Consider the following 17939-nt stretch of genomic DNA (forward strand, 5'->3'; position numbering starts at 1 on the left):
TCTTTGTCTGAAAAAACATTGAAATTGAACCTGAAATCTCAAATTTCAATTTTAAATTACCTTGGAAAACATGAAAATACTGCTTTAATAAGGTTATATAACATGAAAATGAAATATATGAGTTTTATTCCAACATAGGATTTGTGTTCAGACAAAAGAAAAACACGAAGAAAGTACAAACAGAAGACTTACAAATACTTAGTCACAAAGAACTAGACACAGAACATTGAAATGAAATTAAAAAAACTAAGTAATATATTTGTACAGCCCCCCCCCCCCCCCATGGCCATGTGCTCATAAGGTACAACTATATTGAGAAGATACTAGTTGTAATGGACCATGGGGATTTTTGGTAAGTTTGATAAGAGCAATCATAACTTTTTCGGTAATGGCAAAACATATAATTATATATATTATGTACATACCAATAATATACAAATCTTTTTCATTTGTTATGATACAGTCTGTTGACTACTACCAGTATTCAGTGTGAATGTTTAAGTCACATTTTGTGTCATATCCATTATTGTCTTCTGCTTGCATGTCATCTACTTGCATTGCTTATCATTATATCCAATGTTGATGTACATACATAATACATAATACTTTATATTAAAGCAGAATAAGCAGCTTGCTGTAGCAAAGAATACGCAAATAACTACCGTTGGTGAAGGTGATGGGACTCCGAGGCGATCTGGATGTAGCTATCTTTCCGAAGCGAAGCTAAAGAAAGAAAGCAAGGGTGTCGATTTGTATCCGTGGTTGGGGGGGATGATAGGTGCCAAAATATTTTCGGCAATGGATCAAGCAATCAGGAGGTAGAAGCGTGTTGCAAGTTGCACCCCTCCCAAGCGCGTAGCCAGGATTTCATTTTAGGGGGCGGTAGTGAGCACGCGAAGCGCGGTCCCTAGGGGGTTGCGTGCAGGGAGGGGGAGTCCCCCCCCCCCCGGCGAAGCGCGGAAGCTTTGACGTTTCACTAAATTATAAGGGAAAGAAGACGATTCGTTGGACCGTTCTCGACTCTTAATCCTTGTTTGAATCAAGTTCCCCTTCCTCCGCGCGTAGCGCGGAACCTCTGACGTTTCATCAGATTATTAAATAAAGAAGACGATTCGATGTACCATTCTCGACTCTTAATCCTTAATGTTTGGATCAAATTCCCCCTTCCCCGCGCGTAGCGCGGAAGCTCTGACGTTTCATCAGATGATTAAAGAAAGAAGACGATCCTCTGTACCATTCTCGACTCTTAATCCTTGTCTGAATTCATTTTCGCCCATTCCTGCGCGAAGCGCGGAAGCTTTCACTTTAGTGAAAGAAGACGATTTGTTGTATCGTGTCCTTCATGAACTCGGTTTCCCCCCTACCGCGCGAAGCGCGGAAGCTTTAACGTTTCAATAAATTATTATTCTTAATCCTTGTCTGTATTCATTTTCGCCCATTCCGCGCTTAGCGCGGAAGCTTTCACGTTTCATTAAATTATTCGTAAAAGAAGACGCTTCGTTGTATCGTGTACTTTGACGTTTCATTTGATTATTACGCTTAATCCACGTCTGAATTCAGTTGCCCCCTAACAGCTTTGCCCTTTTCACTGAATTATTAGAGAAAGAAGACGATTCGTTGTACTGTTCTCTATATTAATCCTTGTCTGAATTCAGTTTCCCCACTGAATATAATTTGTGTTACAAATAAGTTGTGACATAATAATCTTTCTCCAAAAATGAAAAATCTTTTAGGAAATATCAGGAAATAAAATGAGTGAAAAAAACAAAAATTAAGATACAATGACGTGAATTTTAAAAAGGGTGAACGGAAACAACATAACAACTAGAGAACTAGTTTATAAGTCATACTAACGTCCGAAAATCTTTCTCCTTGTCTCCGATCTCATCACGAAATCGTTACAGAGTTCATCTATGTTTACACTGTCCAGGATTGTCTGATGTGCATTGCAGATTGCTATTTTTGCGCTTCGCGCCTAACATTTAGCTCGTTGCTTTTTGACGCTGCGTCTTTGCATTTGGCGCACTGCATTTCTATGATGCTATTGATTGAAAAAATTGAATAAATTCATCAATTCCTGATGAAGCCGTATGAGCGAGAATTCAATTTATTCTTGTCTCATATACGGTTGGCTTACTTGCTTCGTATATATGTATGTATTATGAAAATGAGATAGCAAAATGTGTATATTGATGGTCATCTTGCGAGTAATAACCATTAACTACTCTCATCGGGCTCTCATCCTTAATTTTTCTCTTCATTTTTTTTTGTTTTGATGGTGAATTATTGGGGGGGGGGGGTGATTGTACAGGCCATCCCCCCCACCTGAAATATTGGGGGGATATATCCCCCCATCCCCCCCCCCCCCCGGGATCGACACCCATAAAAGAAAGCGTAAACATTCAGATCGCCGAGGATTATTTGCTTTATATTCCACATCGGAAACATTTCACTTCTTCCGTCATTTGAGAGCAACACGTCATCAATTAACAGCTAGCAAACGGCGTACGATACGTACAGTGCATGCAGTATGGTAGTGTGACCATACAGTGATCTCAAATACTGTGAAGATAATCAAACTGATTTCACCTCTCACATAATTAAACGCAGACGTCCCGTCAGTGTACTTTTCTTGTATGATCCTCAGCTCAGACTTGAATATTTTTATCTCAAAAGACAGTGAGACATCTATGATGTAAAATTCACTGCTCTCTCAGTAACAACGGGTGGGGAGGGGGGGGGGGGGGGGGAGAGCTTGTTATTACATCTGGAGAATCACCACCTGATTGATATATTATATTGTTCCTTCTCATGCTTATTTCATTTCTAACGCGCACTTCTTTTTTTCTTTTTCTTTTTTCTTTTTCCTTTCTCTTTCCTTATCTTCTTCTCAACCCCACATGCAGCTCATCTTTTAGTATTATTTTCTGTACCCTCGATCTCTCACTTCTTTTTTTCATTGTCTACTCTTTGTATTATGACCGTGTTCTTCTATCTTTGTCGTGTAAAGTATTGTTTTGTCCCTTTCTCGTCTCTGTTCGCATTCCCCTTTTATTTCCCCTATTTTATAGTTCCTTTTGTAGTTACATATTAGATAATTTAATTACTCATTATTCCTAAGTTTCATTTGAGGTGTCCACACTTGTACAAGCATTGCTTTTTAGTGGACCCCTCTGTTTCCAACATGTATTTCTTAAATTTGTTTTAAATGCTTATAATTGATTTGTAATGTTTTGTTGGAAACATGAATAAATTTGAATTTGAATTTGAATTTGAATATGCTATTAAAAAAAAATTGAATTTCCATGAAAATAGTATTTCCTTTCTTTGCTTAGTTTCCACAGAAAATAAATGGACGTTATTCAATCCTCTATTTGGATTTCAAAGGATAAATTTTAGAAATGGAACAAAATCCTTTGAAGTAACTGAAAAGTTAATTTTGTAACCAAATTTGAAGCAGGAAGCATACCGAGTAGGTTGTATTATACACTCTAAGAAAAAAGGATGCTAAAAAGGGCGCAAAATAAGAGTTTGCAACCTTTACATAAAAATGAACCCTATTGAAGGAAAAGGGGTTAAAAAAAGGGTGCAATGTAAGATTTTGCACCCTTCCCACAAGAATGAACCCTATCGACCAAAAAAAGGTGCAAAATAAAGGTTTGCATATTGCACGCATATTCATGATTACTTTACACGTGTTCTCATAAAAATACATTTATCATGATTTGTTAAGGAAATTATGACAATGCACATCAATTTTGTGATTTGTATTTTCCTTCGGCAATCATTAACTATACCAATTGATTATTTTGTCTGATCTTGTTGCAATACATTCATGTTTTAGCAATAGATATATTGATTATAAATTATGATTACTAACCAAGAAACAACATGCATGTTTAATATGTATTTGTGTACGAACAAATTTCACGAGTATTCCTCGAGCATGGGTACAGGATTGCACCTTTTAAAGGGTGCAGGATTGAACCCCTAAAGGTGCTGCTAATGCATCGGTTTGCACCCCTTATGGAGCAGGATTGAACCATTAAGGGTACTAACATGTCTCCTAAAACTGAAGGTGCAATCTGGCACCCTCTTAAAGGGTGCAGGATTGAACCCATAAAGGTGCTGCTAGTGTTGCATCGGTTTGCACCCCTAAAGGTGCAGGATTGAACCATAAAGGGTACTAACATGTTACATGTCCCCTAAAAGGTTCAATCCGGCACCCTTTTAAAGGGTGCAGGATTGCACCTTTAAAAAGGGTGCAGGATTTAACCCCTAAAGGTGCTGCCAGTGTTGCATTAGTTTGCACCCCTAATGGTGCATAATATACTTGCACCATTTTTTCTTAGTGTGTAATCACTTCATCCTCAAATATCAATATTTCAAAAATCCTGAACAAACCTATCAATACTATCAAAATTAATTATTATTAATAGTGATGGTTCGTAACAAGAGAATACAATACATGTTTGTACCCTAGAAATAAATGAAGTATATTGATATTATTGACTATATAATGTCGCACTGTGCATGTATTTCAAATAATTGATAAATCAAACATGAAGGAAAAAATGATTACTTTTACATTTGTTAGCATATAAATGAGAAAACTACATTCGTAATTATATTAGAACACAAATTGCAGCAAATACTCTGCATAACAAATCTCATAAGCATTGAGTACATTGCAATGTCAGATACACTTCGTTAAAATTGATCAACCCAGCATCCCACTTTTTTTTTTTAGCGGTTAGAGACTTCGGTGGTAACCGCTTTATAAGTAACATTTTTATTATTATATATTATTATTTACACTATGCATGTCATAAAAGAAACACCCCAATATGATAAGCACGCGTCCAGTTTGAATTCATTTTCATCTTGTCAGAGCAATTTCTATACAAATTCTCTTTCAGATCAATGTGATTCTGATAAGAAGAATATGTCTACATAGCAATAAACAATCGGAAATAAAAAACACATTAATAATAATAATAATAATAATACATATGATTTATAAGGCGCCAAATCCACTTGACAGTCAAATGCTCAAGGCGCAGCTTGTGCAAAAGATGAAATACATACATGATACATTTATACAAAGTGCAATAAGAAAGGTACAGACATGAAAGGTAATGGTAATCAATTATAAGCTAAATTAAACAGATATTTCTTAAGACTTCAGAGATCCAGCAATTTTTTGAGAACTATCAACTTCCCATCCGGAAAGATAACAGTATTCATCCACTTCCTTAACCATTATTTACATTTTTACACTTTTTCTCTTTCCCACCACCATCCATATAGCTTTATACAGTCATGATGACCTTTGGCGTGTCAGAAGACATATTTGCCAACGACGAAACCCATGAAGAAGGTTGCCAGGATGATCATGGTGGTAGGTAGCATGTGTTGTTCTCCCTCAAATCTTCGCTGCCTCACGCCCTCTGTCTAAGGTCAAACAGAAAAATCATTAAAAAACACTTTACACACCGTATTTTAAAATGGATATACATTTTGGGGGATACATGCTTTATGCAATGCAACTGCGTTTCATGACAAAAATACCAAAGGAAATAAACCTCCCATAATGTAGACTAAACCATTTACTTGAATGATAAATATTCCTACAGTAAAATAAAGCTTGGTTGGTAACGCAGGATAAACATTACCTTTGAATATATAATTGCATATCAAAGAAACGGACAAAGCCACTTTATTGAGATGAGAAAGAGCATTTCCAGTCTAAATATAATCTTAAACGTTCCTCACCCTTAGTTGTGTGTTTTCTGCTCGTAAGCTGCCAACCTCTCTCCTGAGTCGCTTGCATTCCTTGACCACTGTATCTAAATCCCTTGTTGATACCTTTTCTTGTGAGGCAGGTGCAGGAGCTTGCTGGTTGGCTGGCCATCCAAAAACACACTTTAGTTCGTTGTCCATTATAGCAGAAGTATTTGATGCTTTCCACTACAAAGAAAAAAAAACCCAGTTACAACAAATTACATATCTTGATGTCTTAAATGAAATTATTCACATGAAGAATCTAGGGTCTTATATCAAGAACAATCACCTTTGAGTCATAGCAATATGAAATATGTTATACTATATGCTCATTTGGGCTTGCTCTTTTGTGCTACTACGTTTTGCAATGAAGTGACTTGAAATGAAAATTGATATTTTCCCCAAATGTTTGAATAAATTCATCTTACTATTGCAGTTATAATTCTCTCTATATACAGTTTTCTTAATCTTTCAGAAATTCAATTTGTCAAGAGGTCATACAATTTCTAATCAAGGCAATAAATCAAGTGTATCAAGCCCAACAGATATCAAGATCTATTTGTTAATCCTTTGTCATCCTCAACAGAATTTTTGTTCATAGCTAGACTGGGGTGAAAAACCTTTCCATAATTTTGTTCTTCTGCAAAATACAATTATTTCTTGTGTATGAACTGTTTATATCATTGGATACTTACAGAAGTATATATAATTGCTGCTGACATGAATTCATTCAATGCACTACTAGCAGTCTCCATCTGAATGCGTATAAACAGTAAAATGAGTGAATAATTAAATGTTTCATTGGAATGAATCACATTGATCATGCATATAAGTATCACATTATGTCTATAATGAATTTATAGTGCATGTTCTTTATTTGGTGCATAATTTTAATGCATACAAACGTCACAATATATATATATGTCAAAGGTTTCCAAACTCAGATATTGACAAAAATGATAAAAGCAATATAACCTGTTGAGTAGTAGGTCTAAAATAACTTTGATTACACCTTGATTGGAAACGGATTTCAAGTGTAAATGTAATTGTTTCCAACAAAATAATTTACCACAAAAAAAAACCCTAGATGGATCTTCAACTGCGCGCAGTCGAAAATAATGCCTCCGCCATAGAGCGATTTTATAAACTAATTAAAGAAGCAATTTTAAAAATGCATTTTTTTATAATTGTAATCCATTTACAGGTTCTCAGAATATCGTGACTACAAGCTATTTTTCATAAATTATACATTATGGCTCTGCACAAAACAAACATGTCCTGAGTTTGATAGTAATCCATCTGTCGGTTCTAATGATAATGTGTTCACAAGCTATTTGTGCATAATTATGAGCCCCGTGACCTTTGACCTCATGACCCTAAAATCTAATCAATTCATTCGCTCTGCAAGATATACATGTCTTGAGTTTGATGGTAATCTGTCTATCGGTCTAATGATAATGCGATCACAAGCTATTTTTGCATACATAATGATCCCATCACTTTTGACCGTTGACATATACCCCAAAATCCATGAACCGAGTTTGGCGGGAATCCATCAATCGGTTCTTGAGTTAACGCAATCACGGGCTATTGTTGCATTTTTAACGAGCCCTGTGACCTTTGACTTCGTGACCCCCCAAATATAATAAGTTCATTGGCTCTGCAAGATACATGATACATGGCCCAAGTTTGGCGGGAATCCATCAATCGTTTCTTGAGATAACGCGATTGCGAGAACGGGACGTACTAGTACCGCATACGGTCGTACGGACGGATGGACAACCCGAAAACATAATGCATCCGGATACTTCGTTGCGGGGGCATAACAATTAAATATAAATAATATTTCTGTGTTTGGATAAACACGATTTTCAGTAACAACAAGTTCCGAATTGGATGATAAGTATTGTATCCCCCTATGGATAATAAAACACCACTTTGGAAATGAAACATTCTACTTTTTAAAAAGCAGACAAGGGCCTTAAAAAGCCACCAAGCGATACCTCACCGTGTCAAACGATTGTACATCTCCTCTGAGCTTGGCGAATCTAGTAAAGTCTGTAAGCCTGTTGTCTAAAAATGTCCAGGTTTCTTCAAAATCTGGAGACTTATCCTGAATGAAGCACAGTTCTGAACTCTTATACACCGCTGCTAGGGATATTCGCTTGGTGTACCAGTTGAACTAAAATCAAAAATCAAAAATATTAATGATTAATATAAAAATTATAATTATGAATAACAGTATAAGAGGTAGTTTTGTTTGCTGTTACACTCTATCCCCTAACCATGACTCATTAGCTCCTATAGTCTATATGTTTATGCATCATCCCCAAAAAGACTATGGCATTATTATGTGATAGTTTTTATTATATTCCACATTACTAAGAATCTTGCTCTACGATTGGTCAAAAGTAAATCACGAGATAAAAGATAGTTCGCCCATCATTGATTGGAGAAGAAAAGATCGTTACACTGTGTAGATAGCACTATCTACACAGTGCAACTCACTTTCACTGAAGATAGTAGTACTATTTATACAGTGCAACGCACTTTAACTGAAGATTTGTATACGTTGCGTATACGTATAAGTTCTTGAATGTATAAGTACTGCATGCACTGTACGTATTGTACACCGTTTGCTAGCTGTTATTGATGACTTGTTGCTCTTAATTGACGGAAGAGGTGAAATGTTTCCGATGTGGAATATAAAGCAAATAATCACTTTTTGGTTTCAGGCGATGGCAAACTATCACTTCCTCGGCGATCTGAAAGTAGCTATCTTTCCTCAGCTTCGCTTCGGAAAGATAGCTACTTTCAGATCGCCTCGTAAGTGATAGTTTGTCCCATCACCTTCACCAACGGTACTTATTTGATTATTATCACTGCGACTCTGCTTTGGATATGCAACCTATTTTGTCATATGACCTCATTTAGACCAATTGTGTTGCAAGAATCTTGGTACGTGGGGTATAGAGTGTTTTATCATCAGCAGGAGAGAAAGGTCATGAGTTTACATTAATTCCTCTCTTGGTACAGCACTATGTAAACTACATATTCTACTAAGAATGCAGGCTACATAATTAAATTATCAAAATAGAAAACTAGAGATCAACAGATAGGAAGCAAAGGGAGCAAAGTGAAAAGAAATCAAAAAGATATTAATGAAGAGGAAATAGTTACTTTAAAAAAGTAAATAACTAAATAACTTGATATAAATAAATGTGCAATTTACATGTGCTGATTTATCTCCAGCATGGTACCAGATAGTGTCCATAAGGTTTGCTAGATTGTTGAAGTGTTCTGCTACATTCTCAGGTCTAGCGGTAAGAACCATAGCTTCAGGCCACTGTGCATGATAGGGGATGATCATTCTTAGACGAGTCTGTAAGGCATCACGGATAACAGCACATGTTTTCTTCCTGTGGTAAATCGAGTCAATTGAGATCACATTAGTTTTATATGCCTACTTGAATATAATGATTTTATAATATATTATGTTCTGTTTCCATTCTCATTCTCGTATTTCTACTACGATGCAAAAGCTAAATATATAAAAAAAGACAAAGAAATATGCCCCTTGTTCTTACAAGTATCTTGTTATGAGTTTTAATTGAATACATATCCTTGAAGAAAAAAAAGTAAACATAACAACCCCAAACCTACGTTTAAAAAAAATGATCAAACAGGCCAATGTGATTGATAAAACGAATTCTTAGCAAGAATTGATTGCCTGTTTTAGGGGGTTGTTTTTCTAGACTTTTAGAGCAAAGTGGATTAGACATTATGAGTTAAAGATGAATCCAGGGAGAAAACAACTTACCTCTCTCCTTCCTCCACTTCTTTGCTGGTATCCAAAGCCAGTTGCTCAGCCAACTGTGAGTTACACTCCTTCACAAAGTGATGCATAAGATCACCCCCACCTCTAGGGAACATCCCATGGGCTACTCCAGGGTAGCCTTCATGCTTAGCAGCCTCAGAGAGGGACTGGACTGTCCAGCCATGGATAGGTACAAACTCTAGAGCAGTGTTGAGTACAATCTTCTGAATGTCCTCTACACTAGGTTCCTCTTTGTCACTGTCTCCTTGTCTGTATCTCTTTGAGGTAGAAAACCACCTACAATAATTCTGTCCTGTTTGACGGGGGGAAAAAAGGGGGAGATTTCAAAACTTTTAATTTGGTGATGTAATGAACTGAATGTAAAATATACCAATGAATTAATAAATATATAAATTACAAAGAAATAATTAGATAAGCAAACAAAACAAACAAATCTTTGTTTTCATCAATCTACCTGTCTGACCTACTCTCACGGGGTTAGTTGTTCTAAGGGGTAGTTTACTGGGGGTATTTCTCCGAGAGGTAGTTGTCCCAGGGGGTAGTCGTCCTAGAAGGTGGTTTCCGTAGGGGGTAGTTGTCCTAGGGAGTAGTTGACGTCGGGGGTAGTTGTCCGGGGGTTATAGTTATCCCGGAGGGAAGTCGGCCTAGAGGGTGGTTGCCCTATGGGGTGGATGTCAGTGGCGGATCCAGGGGGGGGGGGGGGGGGGGGGGGGGGGGGGGCCACCCCTCCCCCCTGGCAAAAAAGAAGATTTTGTTTTGTTTTGGTGTGTGTGCTAAAGAAAGCAACAAACAAAAACGTGTTCCTCCCCCCCCCCCCTCCTAAGCCACTGAACAAAATATCTGACGTCATTTTCTAATTTCCGGGACAATTTTTTTTTTTTTTTAAATCGCTCATCTGACCGTGATTATATGCCTTAAAACCCCTGAGCTTCCGTGGGCTCTGCCCCCTGGATTTCACCTAGGGCCCAAAGCCAGGCACCTGGATGCTCATCTGACAGTAATTAAATGCCTAAAACCCCTTTACTTCCGGTGGCTCTGCCCCCTGGACCCCACCCAGGGCCATAAGGCGGACGACTGGATGCTAATCTGACGGTAATTTGATGCTTAAAACCCTTGAGCTTCTGGGTTCTCGGCCCCCTGGACCTCACGCCAATTAGTGTCCAGCCAGTGTCACAAATAAGGTATAAAATTAGGCTCATCTGACGATAATTTGATGTATAAAAACCTTGAGCTTCTGAGGGCACCGCCTCCTGGAGTGGGGTCCAGGGGGCGAAGCCCCCAGAAGCTCGGGGTTTGGGACAATAAATTACGGTCAGATGAGCATATTTTGATACCTTATTTGTGACACTGGCAGGATACATATTGGTGTTGGGTCCAGGGTGCGGAGCCCCCAGAAGCTCAGGGTTTTTATGCATTAAATTATCGTCAGATGAGCATATTTTATACCTTATTTGCGACACTGGCAGTTCATGAATTTGCGTGGGGTCCAGGGGGCGGAGCCCCTGGAGGCTTAGGGGTTTGAGGCAAAAAATTACGGTCAGATGAGCATATTTTTATACCTTATTAATTTTTTTTGTGACACTGGCAGGACACAAATTGGTGTTGGGTCCAGGGAGCGGAGCCCTCAAAAGCTCAGGGTTTTTATACATCAAATTATCATCAGATGAGCATAGTTATATACTTTGTTTGTGACACTGACAGGTCACGAATTGTCGTGGGGTTTAGGGTCGGAGCCACCAGAAGCTCAGGGGGTATAGGTATTTAATCACTGTTAGATGAGCATATTTTATACCTTATTAGTGACACTGGCAGACCATGAATTGGCATGGGGTCCAGGGGTGGAGCCCCCGAAAGCTCAGGGGTTTTGGGCAATAAATTACGGTCAGATGAGCATTTTTTATACCTTATTTTGTGACACTGGCAGGTCACGAATTGGCGTGGGGTTCAGGGAGCGGAGGCTCAGGGGGAGTTAAGCAATAGATAACGGTCAGATGAGCATCCAGGGGCCCGCCTTATGGTCATTGGTTGGGTTCGGGGGGCAGAGCCCCAGAAGCTCAGGGCTTTAGGCATTTAATTACGTCAGATGAGCATAATTATACCTTATATTTGTGACACTGGCAGGTCACTAATTGGCGTGGGGTCCAGAGGGCGGAGCCCCCTGAAGGTCAGGGGTTTTAGGCATCTTATAACAGTAATACAAGCATGCAGGGACCCGCCTTAGGGCCTCTGGTAGGGTCGAGGGGCTGGACCCCCGGCGGGTTTTAGGCATTTAATTACGGTCAGATGAGCATATTTTGATACCTTATTTGTGGCACTAGTAGGTCACTAATTGGTTTGGGGTGTTTCTCCTTTTTTTTCCTTCCTTTTTTCCTTCTTTTTTTCCTTCTTTTTTTCCCGTCCTTTTTTTTCCAGAGGGGAGGGGGTGGGGCCTAGATCCGCCACTGATAGTATAAACCGCTCCCGTATACCCTTCCTGTTGTTTTGAAACATCTGTATAGATTCTTAAACAGTGATTCTATTTTTCTAATGACTTCTAAAGAATATAATTGATAAAGAAAATCTTTTATTTCTGTAGATACACATGGCATCTTATAGTGGCAATAAGATTTAATCATCATGCATTCAGTGAGTTTGTCATTATTCCCATGCAATCTCTAAGTTCTGCGATCTTTTGACAAAAGGACCTTGGCCCATTTTCCAAGCGTATCTTTAATATTGCCAACACGTTAAAAAGACTTTTTTTTGTAAGATGGTTACTTTTAACTGCATGCAAGAGCGGCGATTTCTTTTCATGACCGGGGGGACGTTATGCGAGGGACGAGGGAGCATAGTGAACGAGAGGGGCGAAGGTGACGGAAGGGGGGGGGGGTTCTCATATTTGGTTTGGACGAGGGTGTGCCGCTCAAGCCTTGAAATCATCACCCTATTTAAGGGCCATTTGGGGGGATTTTTCTCAAAAAAGTGCCCATTTTTCACAATTTTCTGGGTGTCATCCGAACATTTTGGAAGTTTAGAAAAAAACGAACCAATGTTTAGGGATATTTTGTTAATTTTTGTTGTGTGAAAAATTGGCCCATTAGAGCGGCACACCCCCGTATGTATTAATATGTGAGTACCCCCCCCCCCGGCCCCTAACAGGTTTTTGAAGTTTTGTGGTATTCAGAAATTTCATTCCTTAGCAAAACTATAGCATAAAAACAAGAAATATGCTTTTTCACGCTTCACTTTTACTTCGCCTGTAATTAGTATACAGTCCGAAGGGTTGTAAATGTTAAGTAGGTAAATGTTAGTAAGTAGGGAGCTTGGGCATACATAAAGTTATAACTGTGCTTACGTGATACCAACGGAATACAGTTTTTCTACAATATTTACTTGTATATTTTGAAGCATATTATGTGAGGGAGCGTAGCGACCGAGCGAGAAGATTTGCGCATGTTTATTAGTCTAAACGCTGCAATATTAGGCCCCTTTGCAGTATTTGCTATACATTTTTTGTTTGCACCTTCAAAATTTCCAGGGGCGGGGGGGGGGGGGTGGGAGTTCGTGCAATGGCATTTCCCCGCTTTCAACTTGTAAAGCCTTGTAAAGAACTCCACTAGTAAATGTATATAGGCCTGGAATTGTATGGTGTCTAATTTTTTTCAAAAAGATCGGATTAAGCCTTTATAAACATAGTGAAGTATTTCCGAGTTATAACCCCATTTGGTACCAGCAATACACCTCATAAGATGTCTTTTTTGCATCTTATTTAAATTTCAATTAATATGTGTACTCCACGTCAATCTCAAGTCGAACCATACTCCAAAGAAATTGTATTCCTTTTCCAATTGAATGATTTTGCTATATATTTGTTAATCGATATTTTTCTTTTCTTTTCTGCCGAATGCTACGGCTCTTGATTTTGAATATGAAAGATGCATACCCCATGTATCACACTATTTTTCAATTAAGCCTAGAGCCGCTTGTAACTTTTTTGGGTATAATTTCGGTGAAAAAAAAACATAATTATGTCGTCAGCATACAATGATATTTAAACAGTATCCTGAATTCGTCCAAGACCATTGATCATGAAATCGAAAATTAATGGGCTTATCACGCTTCATTGTGGAATGCCTATATTACATTTATTTCTGTTCTGATAATAGTTTCACACTCTCAACACGATTAATGCATGAATCCATTTTAAACTATGCCTTGTCTCCATACTACGTCGTACGCCTTCTATAGGTCAAGAAATATCACAACTGTATATTCTTTATTAGCCATTAATTTTTGAATATCTGTTTCCTAATTTGATTAAATGGTCGGTTTTACACCTATATCTTCATGAATCCCGATTGGAAAGGGGTAATAATATTCCCTCTTTCAATATGTACCACGAGAGTCTGTTTTTCACAAGTCTCTCTATTAGTTTGCACAGTGTTGGGATGAGAGACAGATATTGTGCGGTATTAAAGACGACAGGTTTGAGGTATCTTCTCCTTTGTTTTATTATCAGAGTTTGAATAGCCTCGACCAGTCCATTGGGTTTACAGTGCTAAAAATAGGGAAAAGACATTTTGGCTAATTCGCTACAATACTATCGGCAAGATTGACGGTATAGACTCACCATTACATCGGTAAGTTGAAAAGGTTGTAATTTACTGCTATTATGTGTCATCAATTATTGTCACAGGACCAGCCCCGTTGAATTCACTTCCACATTATGAGCTGATCAGAAATCCGACTCTTTAACGTCTTTTAAGAGCAACCTTAAATCCCATTTGTTCAATTTCGCGTTTTGAAGACAGACATTCATTCATTCTTTCATTTTTGCATTTTTTTCTTATGTAAATGTACACGATTCTTTGTCATGATGTAATGTGTTCCCTAAATATTTTGAAGCGCCTTGAGCATTTAATTATAAATATAAATCTCATATATTATTATTATTATTACTAAAGTACCGATTTTAAGTGAATTGAGTTTGGGCAGTGGTGTTTGAAATGTTGAGAATCAATAGAGGTTGTCTGAACAGTTTTTAATACACACAAAGTATACTAAATGCTGATATGTGTGGGTAGAACGTGAACAAAACCCAAACATTTTGATTCAAGTAGATCTGAATAGAATACTTAAATTTTTTCTCAAAATATTTATGACGAAAACTTACCTAATAAGTTCCGAGCAAATTTAAACTCCTGTAAGATCGTCATTTTCTGTAATTTGGTTATATTCCCTTGCTAGCAATTTCCGTCGAGTCTCTTCCCTCTGGGGGGTTTCATGATACCAACTCCATGGCATGACAGTCATATCTTTTTCGGCGACCAGATCAGGAAGAGGAAAAACCACAAAACCATGAACAGCGACAAATATCATTTGTCTGCGGTGCGATTGTATAGCAGGCAAATGTTTTTGTATTATTAATGATCGAATGCAATACTCATGTTGGGTCCGGGTTGTAGCCCTGGTGGAATGTTATTTGTATAGGCGGCTCGCAGGTACTTTGAAACGTACGTGCTCCTTTTCTTTTCTAATAAGTGTGTTATTCCTTTCGATATCCTTTCATCTCATTATTAAACGTGCCCCTAATTTAAAGGGACTAAGAGCATTATTATTTCCCCCAAAGCTCGCTCGCATTTAGATGATTACTATGTTACTATCAAAGGTCTGTTCAGTTGTCCGTTATGAATGTGCTTATAACCACATCGGGATTGGGTTTTTTCCTTATAAGATGTAGTTTTTAAGACCTCTTAAATGTTTTCCTCGCTCACCTCGCTCGTTCGCAAATGAATATTCAGACCAACACACCCAACTGTATGCAAAGTATGATGCTTAAGCAATATCATATGATGTATAAAGAGAAACAAATATTGAAATCATGCCTGATAATGTAATCACAATGTGGGGGTATATAACAATGTCTTAGAAAATGTATATATTTTCGCTTTGAGGTTTCCCTTTTTAGTTGCCCCCTTTTCCCGGAAAGCGCCCTTTAACGTTGGTGCTCCCCCTACTATGAATGACGCTCCGCCGCCCCTGGCCTGCTAAAAGACCCGAGCTTTCGGGGGCTCCGCTCATACGCTCTACCTGATCGTAAATATTTTAGCCCCACCTGCCAACTTTAAAAACATTTCCCGGGGCCTGGTGTGAGGGGGGCTGAAGCCCGACACCAGTCTGCTCATCCCAACTGCCGTACTAGTCTTACGACTGGTTTTGACAATCAAGTGATACCTGAGGTCAGTGGCGGATCCAGGGGGGGGGGGAGTCCCGCCCCCCTCTTGAGAACAAAAATCATGTAAAAACACGTGATTTTTACCTTTTTGGGGGGGTTGGCCCCCCCCCTTGAGCGCAACCCCCAAATTTTTTTCGAGGACCTAAGAAATCCTGGATCCGCGCCTGCCTGAGGTACTAGGAAACTGTACCGTGTCAATTATGGTTGTCAACATTGTTGCAATTGAAGATCTTGTTTAGAAATGAAATACAAGTGGATAAACGTTACACTCCTTGGACTCTTGATCTTGTTGAGGGAATTATTATGACTGTGTTTATTAAACACTTAATTACACGTTACACCTCTAGGTACTGGTGTCATGAGTGTCTATACTTTTTGTTACACCGGCGAACTATATCCATGTGGACTGCACACATAGTCCCACCTCTTGTGTTTACATTTATCTCCTCCTAGAAATCCTAGTGGAAGAGGGGCGTTAGCTCGAATTTCAGGTAAAAAATGAAACGTTAAGCAGAAGGGCGTTAGCACTAAATCGCCTCAAACTTGTATAAACCTGACTTATTTCCGAAAAAATTGTGGCCGTGTTCTACTATAACATTTCTGATTAGTCTTCAAAGTTTTAAACCAATTTTCGGGACGGAAAGCAGTTTAAATATAAAACAAATCTTTGAATGTGAATTATTCGAAAAGTAGTTTTCGAGTCGCTAGCGCGCTAACGCCCTACTGCCAGCCAGCCGACGTAATTATGCTGGGATTTAAAAAAAAAAAAATATCCTGGCAAAAAGTACTCCAAATCGCACGAATAGAGTTTGAAAATTCGATTTTTCTTCAACTTCTGACTTCACCCTGTCCGCACAATTCAAAGCGCGGAACGCGGCGCTAAATATATCCTGGTGGATACTAGGTCAAATTTAATCATAGGCAGGGATCACTGAAATATTTGGCTTGAATTTAATCATTGCTTGGGGGCATTTGGAATGAAGGAAAAAAAGGTGTTTGAAAATCCCGGGCCAGGAAAAATTGCATGGAACCAAGAAGGTAATTTTCTTTTTATGACATTCCAGTAACTTATTTTTTTAATTGAATCCCCCAATTTTCAAGGATTTAAAACTTTTTTTTCCCCTGTATGTGTGTATATATAGTAGGCTTTAAAGGAATCCCTCCTTTCTGCCTATCCAAGATGCTCTCATAAATTGTCATTGTAATTTGTATCACCATCTTGTTCTTATCATTCCATTCTGTATTCGTATGTTTTGAATGTTTTTTGAAGAGTGTGGAATCAATCAATGAATAATAACAAGGAAATTGAATACCGAGTGGCAAAATGGGGTTTTGACTTTTAAGAAAGTATCCGTGTCATTATGCTGCATTAATTCATTTATTTAGTTATGATTTTTTTAAAATTCTTCTCTCCTTCTTTAAAACTCGATTCTACTGTAAATTGATTTTAAACAAAAATCAACACAGAAAGAAATAGAAACAATTTTTTCAGATAGTAGTGTTGGCCTGAAATAACAATCCAATCCTAGTAATAGATTGGATTAAGGTAAAAGGTAAAATCAAAGGTTAAATACTGTGATACAAAATAAGAAGGTTACGCTTGTACTGAGATCACTCAAACTGGTACATTAATTGGTCATTTGACTGAAAAATAAGTATGATCAGCTGCCCCATTTCTTCTACACAGTATACATCATGACTTTCTATCTCATTGCCAAGCACCTTTTCCCTCAAGCCTGTACTATTTGTGGCATATTTTGTCAAAGAACCTCCAGAAATAATGGGATTATGTTCCCTATCCGAATTACCCAAAATGGGATGCTAATAATAATAATATATTACATGTATATAGCGCTTAATACAAAGTTTATAACCGCTAAACAAAAATAAAATACAAAGTAATGTTAACCTACAAATTACAACAAATGTATTGCCGGTTTGAAAATTCCATGGTTTGTGATTTTAATTTTAAAAAATAATTTACAAAAAAAAATGTATGCAATTTTGTTCAAAATTTCACAATTTGCTTTTGTTTTCCTTCAAAGAAACTTGCTATAAAGGTTGAACTTTGATGTTATAGTACAGCCAGCGAAACATGTATCT

At 37.9% G+C, this 17939-nt stretch overlaps 2 protein-coding genes across 2 annotated transcripts; both read right to left on the reverse strand.

Moving 5' to 3' along the window:
• Positions 1-5340: 5340 nt before the first annotated feature.
• Positions 5341-6052, reverse strand: LOC100893432 (vesicle-associated membrane protein-associated protein A-like). The gene is made up of 2 exons (XM_030976167.1): positions 5776-6052; positions 5341-5454 (listed from the first exon to the last, which is right to left on the reverse strand). The coding sequence occupies exons 1-2, from the start codon at positions 5941-5943 to the stop codon at positions 5341-5343; spliced, it is 282 nt and encodes a 93-aa protein (XP_030832027.1). The 5' UTR covers positions 5944-6052.
• Positions 6053-7765: 1713 nt separating this feature from the next.
• On the reverse strand, positions 7766-15098 carry LOC100892653 (ubiquinone biosynthesis protein COQ9, mitochondrial-like). Its single transcript, XM_030976168.1, has 4 exons — positions 14775-15098; positions 9605-9914; positions 9017-9203; positions 7766-7966 (listed from the first exon to the last, which is right to left on the reverse strand). Exons 1-4 carry the CDS (start codon positions 14815-14817, stop codon positions 7766-7768), a joined length of 741 nt encoding a protein of 246 aa, XP_030832028.1. The 5' UTR covers positions 14818-15098.
• Between the last annotated feature and the right edge of the window lie 2841 nt (positions 15099-17939).

The sequence above is a fragment of the Strongylocentrotus purpuratus genome, unplaced genomic scaffold, assembly GCF_000002235.5.
Source record: "Strongylocentrotus purpuratus isolate Spur 01 unplaced genomic scaffold, Spur_5.0 spur5_scaffold_8, whole genome shotgun sequence".
Classification (NCBI taxonomy): Eukaryota; Metazoa; Echinodermata; class Echinoidea; order Camarodonta; family Strongylocentrotidae; genus Strongylocentrotus; species Strongylocentrotus purpuratus.

Bases quoted from the DNA above. Each gene is read 5' to 3' on its own strand.
- LOC100892653 (XM_030976168.1), bottom strand. From the start codon at position 14,817: ATGACGATCTTACAGGAGTTTAAATTTGCTCGGAACTTATTAG. The intron at 9,204-9,604 runs GTAAGTTGTTTT...GATTTACCACAG, and splicing joins GAAGTGGAGGAAGGAGAGAG to GAAGAAAACATGTGCTGTTA. The intron at 7,967-9,016 runs GTAAATTGCACA...TTTTGATTTTAG, and splicing joins CTGGAGATAAATCAGCACAT to TTCAACTGGTACACCAAGCG.
- LOC100893432 (XM_030976167.1), bottom strand. From the start codon at position 5,943: ATGGACAACGAACTAAAGTGTGTTTTTGGATGGCCAGCCAACCAGCAA. The intron at 5,455-5,775 runs GTGAGGAACGTT...GTTTGACCTTAG, and splicing joins CAGAAAACACACAACTAAGG to ACAGAGGGCGTGAGGCAGCG.